The 19,365-nt window shown below is 49.0% G+C and overlaps 1 protein-coding gene across 5 annotated transcripts in view; it reads left to right on the forward strand.

Moving 5' to 3' along the window:
• The window catches only part of hivep2a (HIVEP zinc finger 2a), a 217,087-nt gene that overhangs the window by 189,920 nt on the left and 7,802 nt on the right, over positions 1–19,365 (forward strand). For all 5 annotated transcript variants that reach the window (XM_060831219.1, XM_060831218.1, XM_060831221.1 and 2 more), the window contains 4 exons: positions 1,727–1,884; positions 11,375–11,550; positions 15,012–15,113; positions 18,005–18,942. In XM_060831219.1, coding sequence (XP_060687202.1) covers positions 1,727–1,884; positions 11,375–11,550; positions 15,012–15,113; positions 18,005–18,942 — 1,374 coding nt within the window. The remainder of the gene's footprint in view (positions 1–1,726; positions 1,885–11,374; positions 11,551–15,011; positions 15,114–18,004; positions 18,943–19,365) is intronic.

Consider the following 19,365-nt stretch of genomic DNA (forward strand, 5'->3'; position numbering starts at 1 on the left):
GATGTGCGGGTCAGGTGAATTGGCCATGCTAAATTGCCCGTAGGTAAGGGGTAAATGTAGGGGTATGGGTGGGTTGCGCTTCGGCGGGTCGGTGTGGACTTGTTGGGCTGAAGGGCCTGTTTCCACACTGTAAGTAATCTAATCTAATCTAATCTAAACTAACAAACCCCCCTGCCCATATGCAGTTTGTCTCCCTCTATTCCTTCCCTATTCACCAATGTGCCTGCTTCCACCACTTCTTCAGACAGTACGTTCCAGGCCCCTACCACTCTCTACTTGAAATACTTCCCTCTCACATTACCCTTAAATTTCCCCCTCTCACCTTGAACCTTTTCCCCCTTGAAATTGAAACGTCAACCCTGGGAAAAAGCCTCTGACTATCCACCCTGTCCATGCCTCTCCTAATGATGTGGACCTCTGTCAGGTCTCCTTTCAGCCACCATTATTCCAGTGAAAACAATCCTCATTTTTTTTAACCTTCCCCTCATAGCCAATACCCTCGAGACCAGGCAACATCCCTGGTGAACCTTCTCTTCACTCTGTCCGTAGCTTCCATGTCCTTCTGGTAGTGTGGCGACCAAAATACTGCACACAATACTCCAAATGCGGCCTATTATGGTCCGTCAACTCTTGTACTGCTGACGAAAGCAAGTGTGCCATGTTCTTCACCTTGGCCACCCTCATGCCTGGTTTGCAAGGGCTGAGTGTAGGGACAACAAGGTATCAGGAAAACCAATAGATCTTTCTGTGTATTGTGAGGGCAATTGAGTGTAAAAGTATGGAGGGTATGCTTCCATAATACATAGCATTGGGGAGAGTGTATCTGGAGTACAGAGTGTGGTACTGATCACTGTACTACCAGGAGGATGTTAATGCATTGGCAGCATTTCAAAGACGCTTTACTCGACTAATCCCTGGAATGAGTTGATTGCGTTATGAGGAAAGGCTGGGCCTGTATCCTCTGGAGCTTAGAAGAGTGAGAGGTGAACTAAGTGAAACATATGAGATCCTGAGAGGACTTGGTCGGGTGGATGTGGAAAGGATGTTTCCTTTTGTGGGAGAATCCAGAACGGGGGGGGGGGGGGGGGGGGGGGGGGGGGGGCGGTGGTGGGTCAGAATTTAAGAATAAAAGGTTAGCCACTTAAGATGAAGTAGAGAGAACGTTCTTTTCTGTCAGAATTCCCTTCCTCTAAAGGCCATGGGAGCAGAGCCTTTAGATATTTATAAGGCAGAGGGAGATAGATTCTTGACGACCAAGGAGAGGGTGGGGGAGGAGGTTGGGGGGGTGGGTGGTGAAGCAGAAATGGAGAGATGAGGTTAGCCATGATCTTATTGAATGGCGGAACAGGCTGGAAAGGCTGAGTGGCCTACTCTTGTGCGTATGCATTACAACAATCCTGCCCATTCTCATTGGGGTCCTCACTCCAGTAAGCCTTTCCTTCTCCATTACCCTGGTCTCTTTTGTCAATTAAAACCCTGGGTCTAATGACATAACCCACACTGCTCCCAGTCAGAGGCAGTTCCAAAGACTAAAGACTGTCCGAAGTAAGAAATTTCTCCGTATATCTGTCGGAAATGAGCGAGCTTCCCATGGAGCCTTCCCTACAATAAGACCACTACACACTTTCCCCTTCTACAAGTGCTCGGGACATGGAAGAGTTAAAAGCTTAAATCTGCTCGGACAGGACAGAAAACAAAATAACACAATGCCATCTGTCCTCGGCAGATGAAATGGTATGAATCTTCGCAGGGTGATCATGATGCGGCTGGAAGGAAAGCAGCAGGAAGTTTTGAGAAGGAAAGGGAAAAGATGGAGACGGGTGTGAACAAAGACCAACCTGGCAAGCAAGTGGAGCCCACCAGGATTAAAATCTTCGATGGCGGGTAAATAACTCGGCACTGCGTTCCGATCATGTTCGATATCACAGCTTCCCCTGGCCCCGGGACAACCACTGGGTCCCAGTGACCCACTCAAAGGTTTCATATATTCACACATAAATTCATATATAAACTCTCCCCTCGCCCTGACACTCTCCCCTCGCCCCGACACTCTCCCCTCGCCCTGACACTCTCCCCCTCGCCCTGACACTCTCCCCTCGCCCTGACACTCTCCCCCTCGCCCTGACACTCTCCCCTCGCCCTAATACTCTCCCCACGCCCTGACACTCTCCCCACGCCCTGACACTCTCCCCACGCCCTGACACTCTCCCCCTCACCCTGACACTCTCCCCTCACCCTAACACTCTCCTCTCACGCTGACACTCTCCCCACGCCCCGACACACTCCCCACGCCCTGACACTCTCCCCTCACCCTGACACTCACCCCCTCATCCTGACACTCTCCCCTCGCCCTGACACACTCCCCCACGCCCTGACACTCTCCCCTCACCCTGACACTCACCCCCTCATCCTGACACTCTCCCCACGCCCTGACACTCTCCCCCTCACCCTGACACTCTCCCCCTCACCCTGACACTCTCCCCCTCACCCTGACACACTCCCTCTCCCTGACACACTCCCTCTCCCTGACACACTCCCTCTCCCTGACACACTCCCCCTCGCCCTGACACTCTCCCCTCGCCCTGACACTCTCCCCCTCGCCCTGACACTCTCCCCTCGCCCTGACACACTCCCCTCGCCCTGACACTCTCCCCCTCGCCCTGACACTCTCCCCCTCGCCCTGACACACTCCCCTCGCCCTGACACACTCCCCTCGCCCTGACACTCTCCCCCTCGCCCTGACACTCTCCCCTCGCCCTGACACTCTCCCCCTCGCCCTGACACTCTCCCCTCACCCTGACACACTCCCCTCACCCTGACACTCTCCCCCTCGCCCTGACACTCTCCCCTCACTCTGACACACTCCCCCTCGCCCTGACACTCTCCCCTCACTCTGACACACTCCCCTCGCCCTGACACTCTCCCTGACCCTCCCTGTGCTGTGTATGATCCAGATTGCAGGAGACAAGGTTCCTCTGCATGATATACTGCAGTCAGGGAGAGTGTAGTGTCGCAGCCTTTGTACAGGGATAGGTACCAATAGGGAGCAGTGGGTCATGGGGCTTGTTTGGTGGGAGCTGATTGGAAGCGGGATGCTGAGTTACCCTCACCGAGGGAGCATGGATAAATGTCGAAATCCTGTCAAATATTTTAATGATGTCATTCAGCTTGGCAGTTGACAACTGTGCAGTGTTGTATCATGACATTGTCTCTGCCCACGTGTGTACCTGTTTATAGTTTTATAGGATTAGTCACACTGTGAGCCATACTCATCAGCTCTGTGTGTGTGTGTGTGTGTGTGTGTGTGTGTGTGTGTGTGTGTATGGTGGGGAGCTGTGCCTGTAGGTGTGTGTGTGGGAGAGCTATGTTTGTGTCGATGAGCGTGTGTATATGTGTGTGTGGGAGGGGAGCTGTGTGTGTGGGTGTGAGTGTGTGGGGAGGAGCTGTTTGTGTGTGGTGGTGTGTGGGTGAGCTGTGAGTGTGTGTGTGTGTGTGGGTGGGGAGCTGGGGGTGTGTGTGTGTGTGTGAGTGTGTGGGAGCGAACTGTGTGTGTGGGGGGGAAGAACTCTGTGTGTGGGGGAGGAGCTGTGTGTGTGTCGGGGGGAGGAGCTGTGTGTGTGTGTGGGGGGGGAGGAATTGTGTGTGTGAGGGGGAACTGTGTGTGGAGTGGAGCACTGTGGGGGTGTGTAAATGTGTGTGGGGTGGGGAGCTGTGTGTGTGTGGTGGGGGAGCTGTGTGTGTGGGGCAGCTGTGTGTGGAGTGGAGAACTGTGGGGGTGTGTATACGTGTGTGGGGTGGGGAGCTGTGTGTGTGTGGGGGAGGAGCTGTGTGTGTGTGGGGTGGGGAGCTGTGTGTGTGTGGGGTGGGGAGCTGTGTGTGTGGGGTGGGAGGAGCTGTGTGTGTGTGTGTGTGTGTGTGTCTGGGGAGAGCTGTGTGTGGGGTGGGGAGATGTGTGTGCAGGGGTTGGGGAGCTCTGTATGTGTGTGTGGTGGGGGGTGGGGTGGGCTGTGCGTGTCTGCTTTTCCAGCGACCACAACTGCAGCCACCTTAAACAGCTTGGGATTCAACGTTAAAATCCACAGTGAGGGCCTTGACTATCTTGACCCAGAAGTGAACAATCCAATTTGGCCTCTTCTTGAGGTCCCTAGCATTACAGATACCAGTGTACAGTCAATTTGATTCACTCCATGTGGTGTCAAGAAATGTCTGGAGACATTGGATACTGCAAAGGCAATGGGCCCTGACAACATTCTGACAATAGTCCTGACCATGGTGCTCCAAAAACAACCGTGCTTCTGACACAAAACTGGACTAAACTGGAATCAGTTGGAATTGGTGGGGCAAGCTCTCCATTGGGTAGAGTCATACGTTGCACACAGGAACATGGTCGGGGTTGTTGAAGATCAGTCACCTCAGCTCCAGGACATCTCTGCAGGAGTTCCTCAGGGTAGTGCCCTAGGCCCCAACCATCTTCAGCTGCTTCATCAATGACCTACCCTCCATCATAAGGTCAGAAATGAGGATGTTCACCAATGATTGCACAATGTTCAGCACCTTTCATGACTCCTCAGCCACTGAAGCAGTCATGTCCAAATGCAACAAGATCTCAACAGTATCCAGGCTTGGGCATACTAGTGGCAAGTAACATTCGTGCCACACAAATACCAGGTTATGACAAATTCCGACAATCGAACCATTGTCCTCCTGACATTCAGTGGTACTACCATCACTGAATCCTCCACTGTCAACATCCTAGGGGTTTACCATTGTCCAAAAACTGAACTGGACTCATCACATAAACACAATGGCTACAAGATTAAGTCAGAGGCTAGGAATACTGAGGCTAGTAACTCACCTCCTGGCTCCTAAAAGCCTGTGTATCATCTACAAAGCACAAATCAGGAGTGTGATGGAATTCCTGCCTGGGTGGGTGCAGCTCCAACAACAATGAAGAAACATGACACTATCCGGGGACAAAGCAGCCTGTTTGATCGGCACTGCATTCATAAATGTGCACTCCCTCCATCACCAACCTCAGTAGCAATAATGTGTACCATCCACAGGATGCACTACAGAAATTCACCAAGAGCCTGCTGCAGTACCACTCATGTCCACCGATCCTTGTGGCGCCACTGGTCAGGGATACCAATGGCCTCCAGTGGAGTTGAGGCACCTTTCTTGAGGTGGAGAGAGGTCCTGCTTTATTCTAGGTAAAGGGTCCTTGTCCATCTGTAGTCTCTTTGATGCGCACACGACTTTTCTACAATACATTGCCCACGCTCCTCAGTACTCCAGCTGAGATCGAACAGGTGTCTTCTACAAGTTGAACAACACCTCACTGATCCAGGAGGTCAGGTGACCTGGTCACTCCAATCACCTTGGCATCACACTCCAGCCACCATTTGCCGCCTTGTGGCACCACACTGGCCTTGGTAGATGTGCAAAACTGAATTGGCCCTGCCAAATTGCCCATAGTGTCCAGGAATGTGTAGGTTAGGTGCATTAGTCTGGGGAAATGTAGAGTAATAGGATAGGGGAATTGGTCCGGATGGGATACTAAAACAAAAATGGGTGGTTCAGTGGTTAGCACTAATACCTCACAGTGCCAGGGACCTGGGTTCGGTTCCAGCCTTGGGTGACTGTGTAGAGTTTGCACATTCTCCCCTTGTCTGTGTGGGTTTCCTCCCAGTGCTCCGGTTTCCTCCCACAATCCAAAGATGTGCAGGTCAGGTGAATTGACCATGTTAAACTGCCCATAGCGTTCAGGGATGTGTAGGTTAGGTGCATTAGTCAGGGGAAATGTAGAGTAATAGGGTAGGGGAATGGGTCTGGGTTGGCTACTCCTCGGAGGGTCGGTGTGGACTTGTTTGGCCGAGTGTAGGGATCCACACTGTAGGGATTCTATGATACGCAATTTTGCGATCCTTGCCAGTCAAACAGAGCCCATCCTTCCAACTTCTCTGCAACTGGTGAAGAAAGTAAGTGGAAAGGAATAGTAACATCGTGCTCATGTCACTGCACTAATAATCCAGAGGAATTAGTTTGAATCCCACCAGGAAAACTGGGAGTTTAGATTGAATTAATGAAGAAACCAGAATATTGACCCTGTTTGTTTGTTATAAAAAGTTCACATGATCTTTAGGAAGGGAAAGATCCCATTCCAACCTGGTCCTCTGGGAAAGATAATGAATAAAATTCAAGATGCTCATCTAATGGAAACATTTGGTATAAAAATAGATCTAGGTTCACTAACGTTCTTGAGGGAAGAAAACTTGCCATACTTACCTGGTCTGGCCTACATGTGACTCCACACTCCAATCAAGACACTCAGTTCAAGGGCAATTAGGGATGGGCAATAAATGCCACCCCTGGCTGACGACATCCTAACCCCCCTCCAAACAATTTTATAAATGACGACGTGCTGCTCAATTGCAAAGAATGCTTGCTGGCCGTTATTTTTTCTCATGCAATCAAAACACAGCCTAACTGTCAGGGCAGAGTTGAAGGTGTCCAGCCGTGTACAGTAATGTAACAGAAGAGGATAAACAAGGGGTCGCAAATATAAGGTGTGCTCTAAACAAATCCAGCGAGAAATTTCAGGAGGAGTTCCTTTCCCTCGGAGAGTGGTGAGAATTTGGAACGTGCTATCACAAGGAATGGTAGATGTGAGAAACATGGCTGCATTTCAGGGACACTCAATGAACAGGAGTGAGGAGTTGAAGGATCTGGAAGGGGTTGTGTGCAGAAGGGTTGGAGATGTTCAGCTAGACCATGAACAATATCAAAGACCGTTTTCTCAAAATTCACTCATGTGATGTGGGTGTCACTAACTCGGCCCATCGCGAGTTGTCCTTGAGAAGGTGGTAGTGAGCTCCATTCCTGAACCGTTGCAGTCGAGGGCTTTTGCCTGAAACATTGAATTCGCTGCTCGTTGGATGCTGCCTGAACTGCTGTGCTCTTCCAGCACTACTGATTCAGAATCCGTTGCACTCCATGTCCATTAACATATTGCCCTTAGTGAGGAAATTCCCCGATTTTAACCCAGCGACTGGGAAGGAATGGCGATGTATTTCCAAGTCGGGATGGTGAGTGGATTGGAGAAGAACTTGGAGGAGGTGATGTTCCCATGGATCTGCTCTGACCTTCGAAATGGAAGTGGTCGTGGGTTTGGAAGGTGCTGTCTGAGGATCTTTGGCGAATACCTGCAGTGTGACTTGTAGATAGTACACACTGCTGCTACTGAGCGTTGGTGGTGGATGTTTGTGGATGTGGTGCCAATCAAGTGAGCTGCTTTGTCCTGGAAGGTGTCAAGCTTCTTGAGTGTTGTTGGGGGTCTGCACCCACCCAGGCAAGTGGGGAGTATTCCATCACACTCCTGCCTAATAGATGGTGGATGGGCTCAACTGTGGCACAGAATGTGTAAGTGAGATTCATTGGGACTCACTTGCTACAATGAACAGCAGAGTTATATAAATCTCAGCTGAAAGGCTTCTGTGTGTCACTAATGGACGTGTAGGAGCCAGCAAAGACTAATACCTCCCCACCTGACTCATTCCATGAGAACCTCATAGCCTCTGCCCCCTCTCCAGGTCATTGTACAACTCTCTGCAGAATTTACTGATGCAATTTGTTCCGCAGTCAGCACACGCGTACTGTGCAGTGGAGTCAATCAACCACTCCACAGAAACCCACAGCCCCTTTAACGTTATTAACTGCCTCAAGGCATTTCATTCTACACCACTCCTCTCAAAGTTTGGTGCCTTTTGCCACATGGTTGCTCTGGGTGATGCATGTCTCTGGCTATTTTGGATAGTGAGTGGTACCAGTGGCCATGGATAGCAAATAGTTCCAGTTGCTATGGGTACAGAATATCTCTGGTTGCTATGGGAAGCGAATTGCTTTCACAGAGCAACGGTGCTTATCTTGTCCGAATTCTTGCATCAAAACAAGATGATGTTTTCGATTAATTCCCTTTCAAGAAAGGGACAAGAAAAGTCTACAGACTATGCCATTGCTGCCCCTTTTATGAATTGAGAAAATGTTGAACAAATTTAGCAAGGGTAGTAATAGCTCAGTAGATGACGAGGCTGAGTGAGATAGTGTACTGTTTAGAAGTAACATGTCTGTACTGATGCAAAGGGAGATGATTGTCTAGTGGTATTATCACTGGACTATTAATCAAGAGACCCAGATAATGTTCTGAGGACCTGGTTTCAAATCCTACCACGACAAATGGTGAAATTTGAATTCGAAAATAAATCTGAGATTCAGAGTCTAATGATAGCCATGAACTCACTGGGCTAATGGTAAGATTCTTCAGAGTGCAGATGAGCAGAGAGATCTCAGTGTCCATGTACACAGATCCCTGAACGTTGCCACCCAGATTGACAGGGTTGTTAAGAAGGCATACAGTGTTTTGGCCTTTATTAATAGAAGGATTGAGTTCTGGAACCATGAGGTTATGCTGCAACTGTACAAAACTCTGGTATGGCCACATTTGGAGTATTGTGTACAGTTCTGGTCACCGCATTATAAGAAGGATGTGGAAGCTTTGGGAAGGGTGCAGAGGAGATTTACTAGGATGTTGCCTGGTATGGAGGGAAGGTCTTAGGAAGAAAGGCTGAGGGCCTTGAGGCTGTTCTCGTTAGAGAGAAGAAGGTGACTTAATAGAGACATACAAGATAATCAGAGGGTTAGATAGGGTGGACAGGGAGAGCCCATTCCCAAGTATGGGGATGGCAAACACGAGGGGACACAACTTTAAAGTGAGGGGAGATAGGTATAAGACAGATGTCAGAGGTAGTTTCTTTACTCAGAGAGTAGTAAGGGTATGGAATGCATTGCCTGCAACGGTAGTAGATTCGCCAAGTTTAAGTACATTTAAGTCGTCATTGGACAGGCATATGGACGTACATGGAATAGTGTAAGTGGGAAGGGCTTCAGATTAGTATGACAGGGTGGCGCAACATCGAGGGCCGAAGGGCCTGTACTGCGCTGTAATGTTCTATGTTCTATGATAAGACCATAAGACATTATGGTCAGGAAAAACCCACTTAAGGGTTACCATCCTTACCTGGTCTGGACTACACGTGAGGCCAAACCCACAGCAATGTGGTTGACTCTGAACCCATCAGCAGTAAAAACCCGCAACTACAAAACACTTCCCAAACCTCATATCGTCTCCAGTCTGGACCAAGTAGGAGACAGGATTGAGTCAGAGAACGGTGTAGCTCAGAAACAGGCCATTCAGTCCATCCTTCCTGCATTCCTTCCTTGAAAGAGCTGTCCAACTTGACTCATTCCTCACGTCTTTCCATGCAAGACCTGTCCTGACCTTGAGTGTTTATCCAACTCTCTCTGGGACAAATGGAATAAAATCCAGGGCAGAATGAGTTTGACCCTTTCATCCCCCCCTTTACCTATTGGACACTTTCCCAGAATGTCCAACTCCAGCCCTAGTTATCGACCAGATTGTCCCAGTAACCGCGAGTGTTAGGAATCCAGGGGGTTAGCCTCGTGTTCTGGGGTACACTGGTTTGAATCCCACCACGGAAGCTGGTGGAATTTCAATTTGATTAGTAAATTGAGATGAGAAAGTTCATCACCATGATGGTGAGTGCCAGAATCTTGTCAATTTTTGTCTTCTTCATTAGCATCCCTTAGGAAAGGAAACCTGGGATGAAGGGCTCATCATATGAAGACCGGTTGAGGACTCTAGGTCTGTACTCAATGGAGTTTAGAATGATGAGGGGGGGAATTCTCATTGAAACTTATAGAATACTAGAGGTCTGGATAGAGTGGATGTAGAGAAGATGTTTCCAGTGGGAGCACAGCCTTGAAGTGAAGGGATGACTCTTTAGAACGGACATGGGGAGGAATTTCTTCAGCCACAGGATGGTGAATCTGTGGAACTCATTACTGCAGAGGACTGCAGAAGGCTCTGGAGGCCTAGTTACTGAATGTATTTAAGGCCGAGTGGGTTTATGGGCAGCACGATGGCTGAGTGGTTACCACTACTGCCTCACAGCACCAGGGGCCTGGGTTTGATTCCACCCGCGGGTGACTGTTTGCACATTCTACCTGTGTTCTGTACGGATTTCCTCTGGATGTTCTAGTTGCCTCCTACAATCCAAAGATGTGCAGGTCAGGTGAATTGGCCATGCTAAATTGCCCACAGTGTTAGATGCATTAGTCAGAGGGAAATGGGTCTGGGTAGGTTAGTCTTCGAAGAGTCAGTGTGGACTTACTGGGCTGAGGGGCCTGTTCCCACACTGAAGGGAATCTAATTTTTTAAAACTAAAACATATCAGCCATGATAGAATGGTGGAGCAGACTCGAATGGCCTTCTTCTGCTCCTCTGTCTTATGGGTGATGCAGCTGCTGGAGATCAGAGTCGAGAGTGTGTTGCTGGAAAAGCACAGCAGGTCAGGCAGCATCCAAGGAGCAGGAGAATCGACGATTCGGGCATCAGCCCTTCATCAGGGACATACTGCAGCCTTCCTCAATACTACATGTCCCTCCACCTATCAGTGTGTCATCCACAAACTTAGCAACAATGCCCTCAGAATGACAGAGGTAGACTCCATGGACGGAAGGACCTCCTTCTGTTCCGACATCTCCGATGATTATATGAGGAGAGACTGGTTTGACTGGGCCCGTATTCCCTAGAGTTTAGAAGGATGAGAGGGTGCTGGTGTAAAATTCTAACAGGGCGGGACAGACTAGAGTCAGGGAGGACACTTCCCCTGCATGCAGAGTCTCAAACACCGTGTCAGAAAATGGGGCTATCATTTAGGACTAGGAAGAGGAAATGTTTCTTTTCTCAAAAGGTAGTCAACGTGTGGAATTCTCTGTCACAGAAGTCAGTAGAGGCCAGATCACTGAACTTGGAATGAAATTCCTGAGGAAGTGTTGGGTGTAGGTAGTTACAAAGTTCAAAAGGCATTTCGATAAGAACATGAACGGGGAAGGTTGGAGGGATATGGGCCTGGAGCAGGCAGGTGGGAGTGGTTTAGGTTGGGGTTTTGATTGGCATGGACTGGTTGGACCACAATATAACTCTCTATTCTAGAAAGAGAAAGATAATTTGTCAGATTTTAAAGGCATCAAGGGCTATGGTGTTGGAGTCGAGGATCAGACATGATGATATTGAATGATGGAGCAAGCTGAAAGGGCTGAATGGCCTCTGCCTAGTTTCTCTGCTTTAGTAAGCTGGTTATGGAATATCCCAAGCAGCCAATGTCGCAGATAACCCATTGAGTGAGAAAAGCAGCATTTGTTAGATAGATCTGTTAGATTCTGAAGCAATGTCTACATGTTGCCTTGACTTAAAACCAGTCAGCTTAGCTTCTTTGTGAACCTTCTGTCCTTGCAGGTATAAATCCAATGAAGACTATGTCTATGTGAGGGGGCGGGGCAGAGGAAAGTATATCTGTGAGGAATGTGGAATTCGCTGTAAAAAGCCCAGTATGCTGAAGAAACACATCCGCACCCACACCGACCTGCGACCTTTCATGTGCAAGTTCTGCAATTTTGCTTTCAAGACGAAAGGTAAAGTCTGTGCGAGCTGGTTTGGGGAAGTGGGGGTGGGGGGAACAGGGAGTCCTCATTCAGTTCCCCCTCGTGAATCCGGGGGAAGCTGAAGGGGCTTGCGTTTTTCAGAGCTGCGTGGCACCTTGAACCGAGGGCTAAGTGAGCAATCACGAGATGATTGTGATCGAGCCAAACCCCTTTTCTGAGCTGCTCGATAACAATGGCACTGCCAATTGCCCTCACACTTATGTCACTCCCAAATTATGGAACTCAGTGAGGCCACTCAGCCCATTTTAAGGCTGTTCCATCTTTGGGTTAGGTAACACCCAGTTGGCATCTTCAACATCTCACCTTGATACTCTTCCTCCTGCTGTTTTGAAGTATTGGAGCCCAGAGTTCTGCCATCGGTTCTTCTAAAGCCTGGAGACTGACACTGAAGCACCACCAGAGGAGATTTCCGATTGGATTACATCAGACAGACAAACAAACCCAATCCGCCCAAGCAGTTTGTACACCACTCGAGGCACCTTGTCAACCATTGTAAACCCCTTACTCTCTTCTCCACGAAATGATCGTCAGACTTTCCCTTAAATGTGTCAATTCGCCTTCTTTGCTTCGAGGTCATGAGATCCCAAAACCTGTCATATTGAGGGAGAAGGGGGATATTCAGAAATGTTATGGCCATTCGGTCCATTGTGTTTGCACTGGTTTTAGTACCTAATGTGAATCTCCTGCCTTTAACCCCATATACCCACACACCATTTCTATCCACATAATCATCTGATGCTTGCCTGAATGCCACAAAAATTGTATAAATACCCACCCAATCCTACTCAACCAGTCAGCTGCTTCTTTCCCTGCTTCACAATTTGACACAGATTTTTTTTTAATTTCAAAAATACACTTTATACATAAAATATTTTGATGATCTGTACAATTGGTGGGCCTCACGTACATACACATTCCATTTCTTTACGTACAGAGATCAGAATTAAGCATACAGGTCTGCACATTGACCATCTATATATTTAACTGAGGCTTCAGCGGAGCCCACTTACTGAGTAGGCCCCAATGCCTCACTGTGATACTGACTACGGGACAGTCTTCCCAGAATGCCTCACTGTGATACTGACTACAGGACACTCTTCCCAGAATGCTTCACTGTGATACTGACTACAGGACAGTCTTCCCAGAATGCTTCACTGTGATACTGACTGCAGGACAATCTTCCCAGAATGCTTCACTGTGATACTGACTGCACGACAGTCTTCCCAGAATTCCTCACTGTGATACTGACTGCAGGACAGTCTTCCCAGAATGCCTCACTATGATTCTGACTGCAAGACAATCTTCCCAGAATGCCTCACTGTGATACTGACTACAGGACACTTTTCCCAGAATGCCTCACTGTGATACTGACTGCAGGACACTTTTCCCAGAATGCTTCACTGTGATACTGACTGCACGACAGTCTTCCCAGAATGCCTCACTATGATTCTGACTGCAAGACAATCTTCCCAGAATGCCTCACTGTGATACTGACTACAGGACACTTTTCCCAGAATGCCTCACTGTGATACTGATTGCAGGACAATCTTCCCAGAATGCCTCACTGTGATACTGACTGCAAGACAATCTTCCCAGAATGCCTCACTGTGATATTGACTACAGGACACTTTTCCCAGAATGCCTCACTGTGATACTAACTACAGGACACTCTTCCCAGAATGCCTCACTGTGATACTGACTACAGGACACTTTTCCCAGAATGCCTCACTATGATTCTGACTGCAAGACAATCTTCCCAGAATGCTTCACTGTAATACTGACTGCAGGACACTTTTCCCAGAATGCCTCACTGTGACACTGACTGCAGGACAGTCTTCCCAGAATGCTGACTGCACGACAGTCTTCCCAGAATGCCTCACTATGATTCTGACTGCAAGACAATCTTCCCAGAATGCCTCACTGTGATACTGACTACAGGACACTTTTCCCAGAATGCCTCACTGTGATACTGATTGCAGGACAGTCTTCCCAGAATGCCTCACTGTGATACTGATGGCAAGACAATCTTCCCAGAATGCCTCACTGTGATATTGACTACAGGACACTTTTCCCAGAATGCCTCACTGTGATACTAACTACAGGACACTCTTCCCAGAATGCCTCACTGTGATACTAACTACAGGACACTTTTCCCAGAATGCCTCACTGTGATACTGATTGCAGGACAGTCTTCCCAGAATGCCTCACTGTGATACTGACTGCAAGACAATCTCCCCAGAATGCTTCACTGTGATACTGATGGCAAGACAATCTTCCCAGAATGCCTCACTGTGATACTGACTGCAAGACAATCTCCCCAGAATGCTTCACTGTGATACTGATGGCAAGACAATCTTCCCAGAATGCTTCACTGTAATACTGACTGCAGGACACTTTTCCCAGAATGCCTCACTGTGACACTGACTGCAGAACAGTCTTCCCAGTCTTCCCACTATGATACTGACTGCAGGATACTCTTCCCAGAATGCTTCACAGTGATGCTGACTGCTGGACACTCTTCCCAGAATGCTTCACTGCAATACTGACTGCTGGACACTATTCTCAGAATATTTCACTGCCATGCTAACTGTGGGACACTTCCCAGAATGCTTCACTGTGATGCTAATTACAGGGCACTTTTCCCAGAGTGCTTCGCTGCCATACTGGCTGCGGGACATTCTTCCTGTGGAGCTGGTGGTTATGACAATGAGTTTCAATGAGAAAGGTTGGATGAGGAGCATGAGCATGAGTTGGGCGGTATGATCTATTTCTGAGACTTCTGTGTTCAGCAACCCTGGGCGTATGCCGTGATATTTGGAGCACACGCTCCAGCTGCATGGCTCTTGTAATTCAAATGGATATCAAAAGACCCAGTGACGGAACGCGAAGATGAACAAGACGTTTTTTTCCAGGAGCCTGGCCAAGGTTACTGCCCATAATGAGCACAATCAAGAGACAGGCGGTGAGGGAAAGCAGCCTAACCTGTCGTGCCTTGAGCCGTGTTTGGTGGGGATTTTACTGTGTGCCAAGTGGTGGCTGTGTTTTGGTTTGTCTGCTCAACCAGCCACAACTCTTTTTGGAACAAGTTACTTTACATAACACTTCCCCCAAAGTGTTTGCTTGGTAATGAGAGAGACTTTAGAAATGTGTGAGTCATTCCAGTCTCTCTAAAGGAGAGTGATCTGAGGTATAACGGTGTAAATATTGTATCGAGCAATTTGAATGGCTTATAGCCTGTTCATAAATACCTGGCAGTGGAGTGTTCCTCATTTGTATTCCTCACTATCGTGGGGATGGAATGAGTCACTCTGCCTCAGTACCAATGAATGTTGGAATGAGGAATAAATAGATGGCAATTGTCACCCGTCACTGCTTTTGCTGCCTCGTTATCTCGACCCACTTAACTATGTCATTTTGTGTTCTTCCCCCAGGAAACCTGACAAAACATATGAAGTCAAAGGCTCATACCAAAAAATGCCTGGAGTTGGGAATCGCGGTAACCTGCACGTACAGCACGGACACGGAGGAAGCAGGCGAGTTCAGTCTCTGCCCTTCATGAGGTCCTTTGGCCCTTTGTGCTGGTTCTGGCTCTTTTGAGGGCGCTCACCAGTCAATCCCTATTCAGCCTGCTCTTTCATGGAAATCTTAGCGACCCAACAGTATGGAAACAGGCCCTTCGGCCCAACAAGTCCACACCGGCCCTTCAAAGAGTAACCCACCCAGACCCATTGCCCTAACCTACACTTACCCCTGACTAATGCACCTAACCTGAACACTATGGGCAATTCCATGTGGCCAGACCACCTGACCTGCACGTCTTTGGTTTATGGGAGGAAACTGGAGCATCCGGAGGAAACCCATGCAGACACGGGGAGAATGTGCAAACTCCACACAGTTACTCGAGGCTGGAATTGAACCTGGGTCTCCCTGGCACTGTGAGGCAGCAACACTAACAACTGAGCCACTGTAGCACCCTTAGATGCCAGAAGTCCAGTTTTTGTTTGGTACCTTTCCCAGTATTTATCCAATCCCTCTTTTTAAACGTTACATCTGAAAGCTCATTGAAAATGGTTAGATGCTGCTGCTGCTTCCTAGTGAGTCTCCTTATATCTGCTCCGCCAAGCTGCTGTGTGAATTTACTCAAGTCTGTGACTCTCTGGTCACTAGCCTACCCATCAGTGGAAACAGTCTGTCACTATCTGACAAAACCCCTTTCAAAGTTTTGAACCTCTCTGTTAAAGTAATTTAACATTCCAGCGTCGAAGGAGAACACACACCAACTTCTGCAGTGTCTGCCTTCCCAGACCCCTCCAAAGAGCATCCCAGCCCTACCTTATCCCTGTAGTTCCCACGGCCAATTCAGCTAACCTGTACATCTTTGGATTGTGGGAGGAAACTCACGCAGGCGTGGGGAGAATGTGCACACTCCTCACCCAGACAGTCACCCAAGCCTGGAATCGAACCTGAGTCCCTGGTGCTGTGAGGCAGCAGTGCAAACCAATGAGCCATCGCACCGCCCACAGCCATTAGGCTAGCTTTGGATTTTCACTCGATTTTAAATTTCAGTGTCAGCCATGAGCCCCTGTCCACAGAGCTCTGGCCTGGGGTTCTGGATTGTCAGTCCAATGATGTTACCACGGCAGCATTGCCTGCTTTGACTCTGGGAGCAAGGGAGGTGGAGAATATGACAGTTGGAACAGTCTCAAGGGCTGAGTGACCTCCTGATATTCTGTTAAGCAGCTCAAGTACAACACTTCTGACCAATTGAGATGAGCCATTTCTGAGTACAATAAAAACTAACTAGGCCAATAGCAGGAATGATGGGCCTGTTGGGTGAGGAGAAATTGGTCCTGTATTCCCTAGAATTTAGAAGGATGAGAGGGGATTTGGTTGAAATGTATAAAATTTTAACAGGGCTGGACAGGTAAGATGCAGGGAAAAAAAAATAAAAGCAAATTACTGTAGATGCTGGAATCTGAAACGAAAGAGAAAATGCTGGAAAATCTCAGCAGATCTGGCAGCAGCTGTAAGGAGAGAAAAGAGCTGACATTTCGAGTCTAACTGATCCTTTGTCAAAGCTTTGACAAAGGGTCAGTTAGACTCGAAACGTCAGCTCTTTTCTTTCCTTACAGCTGCTGCCAGACCTGCTGAGATTTTCCAGCATTTTCTCTTAAGATGCAGGGAAGACATTTCACTGGTTGGGGGCCCTCGAACCAGGGAATGATTATGAATTTGGCCAGTTAGGACTGAGATGAGGAGAAATCTTCTTCAGGGACGGTAGAGAACCTGAGGAATTCTCTACCGTGGAACACCCAATATATTCAGGAAAGAGATTGACACATTTTAAAACATTAAAGGAGGATGGAGAGAAAGTAGGAAAACAGCATTGAAGTAGAGGGTAAGTCATGATCAGGTTGAATGACAGAACAGGGGCTGAGGGGTCAAGAGGCTTACTCCAGCTCCTACTTCCTAGGGGAGGAATAAGACACTCCAGGGTTGTATTTGGGAACAGGACTAGATTCCGGATACACTAATGGCACTTCCTTGCTCTTCCCACTCTGTGAAAGCCATAATACGCCCATTAGTGGGCGGCACGGTGGCACAGTGGTTAGCACTGCTGCCTCACAGCGCCTGAGACCCGAGTTCAAATCCCACCTCAGGCGACTGACTGTGTGGAGTTTGCACGTTCTCCCCGTGTCTGCGTGGGTTTCCTCCGGGTGCTCCGGTTTCCTCCCACAGTCACAAAGATATGCGGGGTCAGGTGAATTGGCCATGCTAAATTGTCCGTAGTGTTAGGTAAGGGGTAAATGTAGGGGTATGGGTGGGTTGCGCTTTGGTGAGTCGGTGTGGACTTGTTGGGCCGAAGGGCCTGTTTCCACACTGTAAGTCTAATCTAATCTAATACAGAGGTGCCGCTGTTGCACTGAGGTGGATAAAGTCAGAAGTCACATGACATCAGGTTATAGTCCAACAGGCTTATTTGAAATCACAAGTTTTCATAACGCTGCCCCTTCGTCAGGTGCACTATAACCTAGTGTCGTGTGACGTCTGATTCAGTCTGTGACAGATTGTAGAATTTGACGTTGAGATTAAGGAGAGAGGTGATTAGATTAGACTTACAGTGTGGAAACAGGCCCTTCGGCCCAACAAGTCCACACCGACCCGCCGAAGCGAAACCCACCCATACCCCTACATTTACCCCTTACCTAACACTACGGGCAATTTAGCATGGCCAATACACCTGACCCGCACATCTTTGGACTGTGTGAGGAAACCGGAGCACCCGGAGGAAACCCACGCAGACACGGGGAGAACGTGCAAACTCCACACAGTCAGTCAGTGATGTGGAGACGCTCTTGTGCAGAGGAGGATAAGTTGTCAGCAGGTAACCGGCTCACTCACCGAACTTCTCTCCCTTTTTCAGGAATCCCGGAAGAGCCTGAGAAGGATGCGTTGGGTGATGTTCCAGTCCGGCATCAGTTTTCCGATCCAGAAGAATCCGACGGAGCGGAGGAGGAGGCGGACGAAGATGACGATGATGAGGATGACGACGATGAAGATCGCCAAGGCGACAGCACTCCAACCACCAGGTCGCGAAGCACGAGCCCACTCCCACGTCCCTCCAGAGCCCCCTCAGGCACTTTTGGCATCACCTCATCCTCCGCATTCGACGTGTCGCCCTCGACAAACCAGTCTTCCCTCATCAGCTACTTGGTGACACTACCCAGGATCCAAGCGACTCAATTCATGCCACCCAGTTATTCACACGCGGGGACTCCACTGACAGACTACCCGAGACACTTGCAGAGCAGGTTGGCAGAGTCAGCCGAGCACAAAGACAGACTGGACATCCCGACGCCCCCCAACGTGTGGCTGGCACGCATCAGCGATGACACGTCTTCGAGGGACGATAGCTCCAGAGAGGTGTCCCCCTCAGGAGACACAGGCTCGAGCGCTCACCCGTCGCCAGCCTACGAAGGGTCCCCGGGCAGCGACCCCTCCCCCACTCCGCGAAGGTACTTATCTCCAAGGAGGGAGCTCTCCCCCAGGCGGCACTTGTCCCCGCGGAGGGAGATTTCACCAATTCGGCACCGCTCGCCAAAGAGGGACGCCTATCTGAGTGAGTTCTGCCTGAGGCGAGATGCTTCCCCACGCCGTCCCTTCCTCCAGAGGAGGGAGATCCAGTCTCCAAGGCAGCTGTCCCCAGTCAAGGACCTCTCCCCGAGAAGGGAATTGTCACCAAGGAGGGACTACAGAGACAGGAGGCACATGCCTTTGGTGAGAGCGACATCGCCTAGGCGAGGCTGCCTTCAGGGTGGCTCCATCATAGGTCCATACGTGCAGCATTCAGACCTGAGTCTGGTGAGTATTCACGCTGACCCAACACACTCCGTTAAAGAGTCACACTTTCACAACGAGGTGTCTAAAACGATGCGATTTTACTGTGTTCGATTCGATTTGATTTCTTGTAGTCACATGTACAGGTTGTTCTCCTATAACGCAATGGCTGTGTCCTTGTGCAACCCCATATTGTAGACAAACCGCTCGTTGGAAACAGCGGGTAAAGTCTTGATGCTGTAATCGCGCTACACGCCAACACACATTTTAAAAGTTTGCGCTTTAGAAACCGCATCCCCGATTCGTCAATCGCAAGTTCACATTAACGAAACACACGTTGTAGCAGAACGAGTTGTACCTAAATACAGTGCAACGTTTTGTTTTACGAGCAATCCAGGCAGATCATAGCAAACAAGAACATACCGATCATAGGGTGCTGAGACAGCG

The sequence above is a fragment of the Hemiscyllium ocellatum genome, chromosome 10, assembly GCF_020745735.1.
Source record: "Hemiscyllium ocellatum isolate sHemOce1 chromosome 10, sHemOce1.pat.X.cur, whole genome shotgun sequence".
Classification (NCBI taxonomy): domain Eukaryota; kingdom Metazoa; phylum Chordata; class Chondrichthyes; order Orectolobiformes; family Hemiscylliidae; genus Hemiscyllium; species Hemiscyllium ocellatum.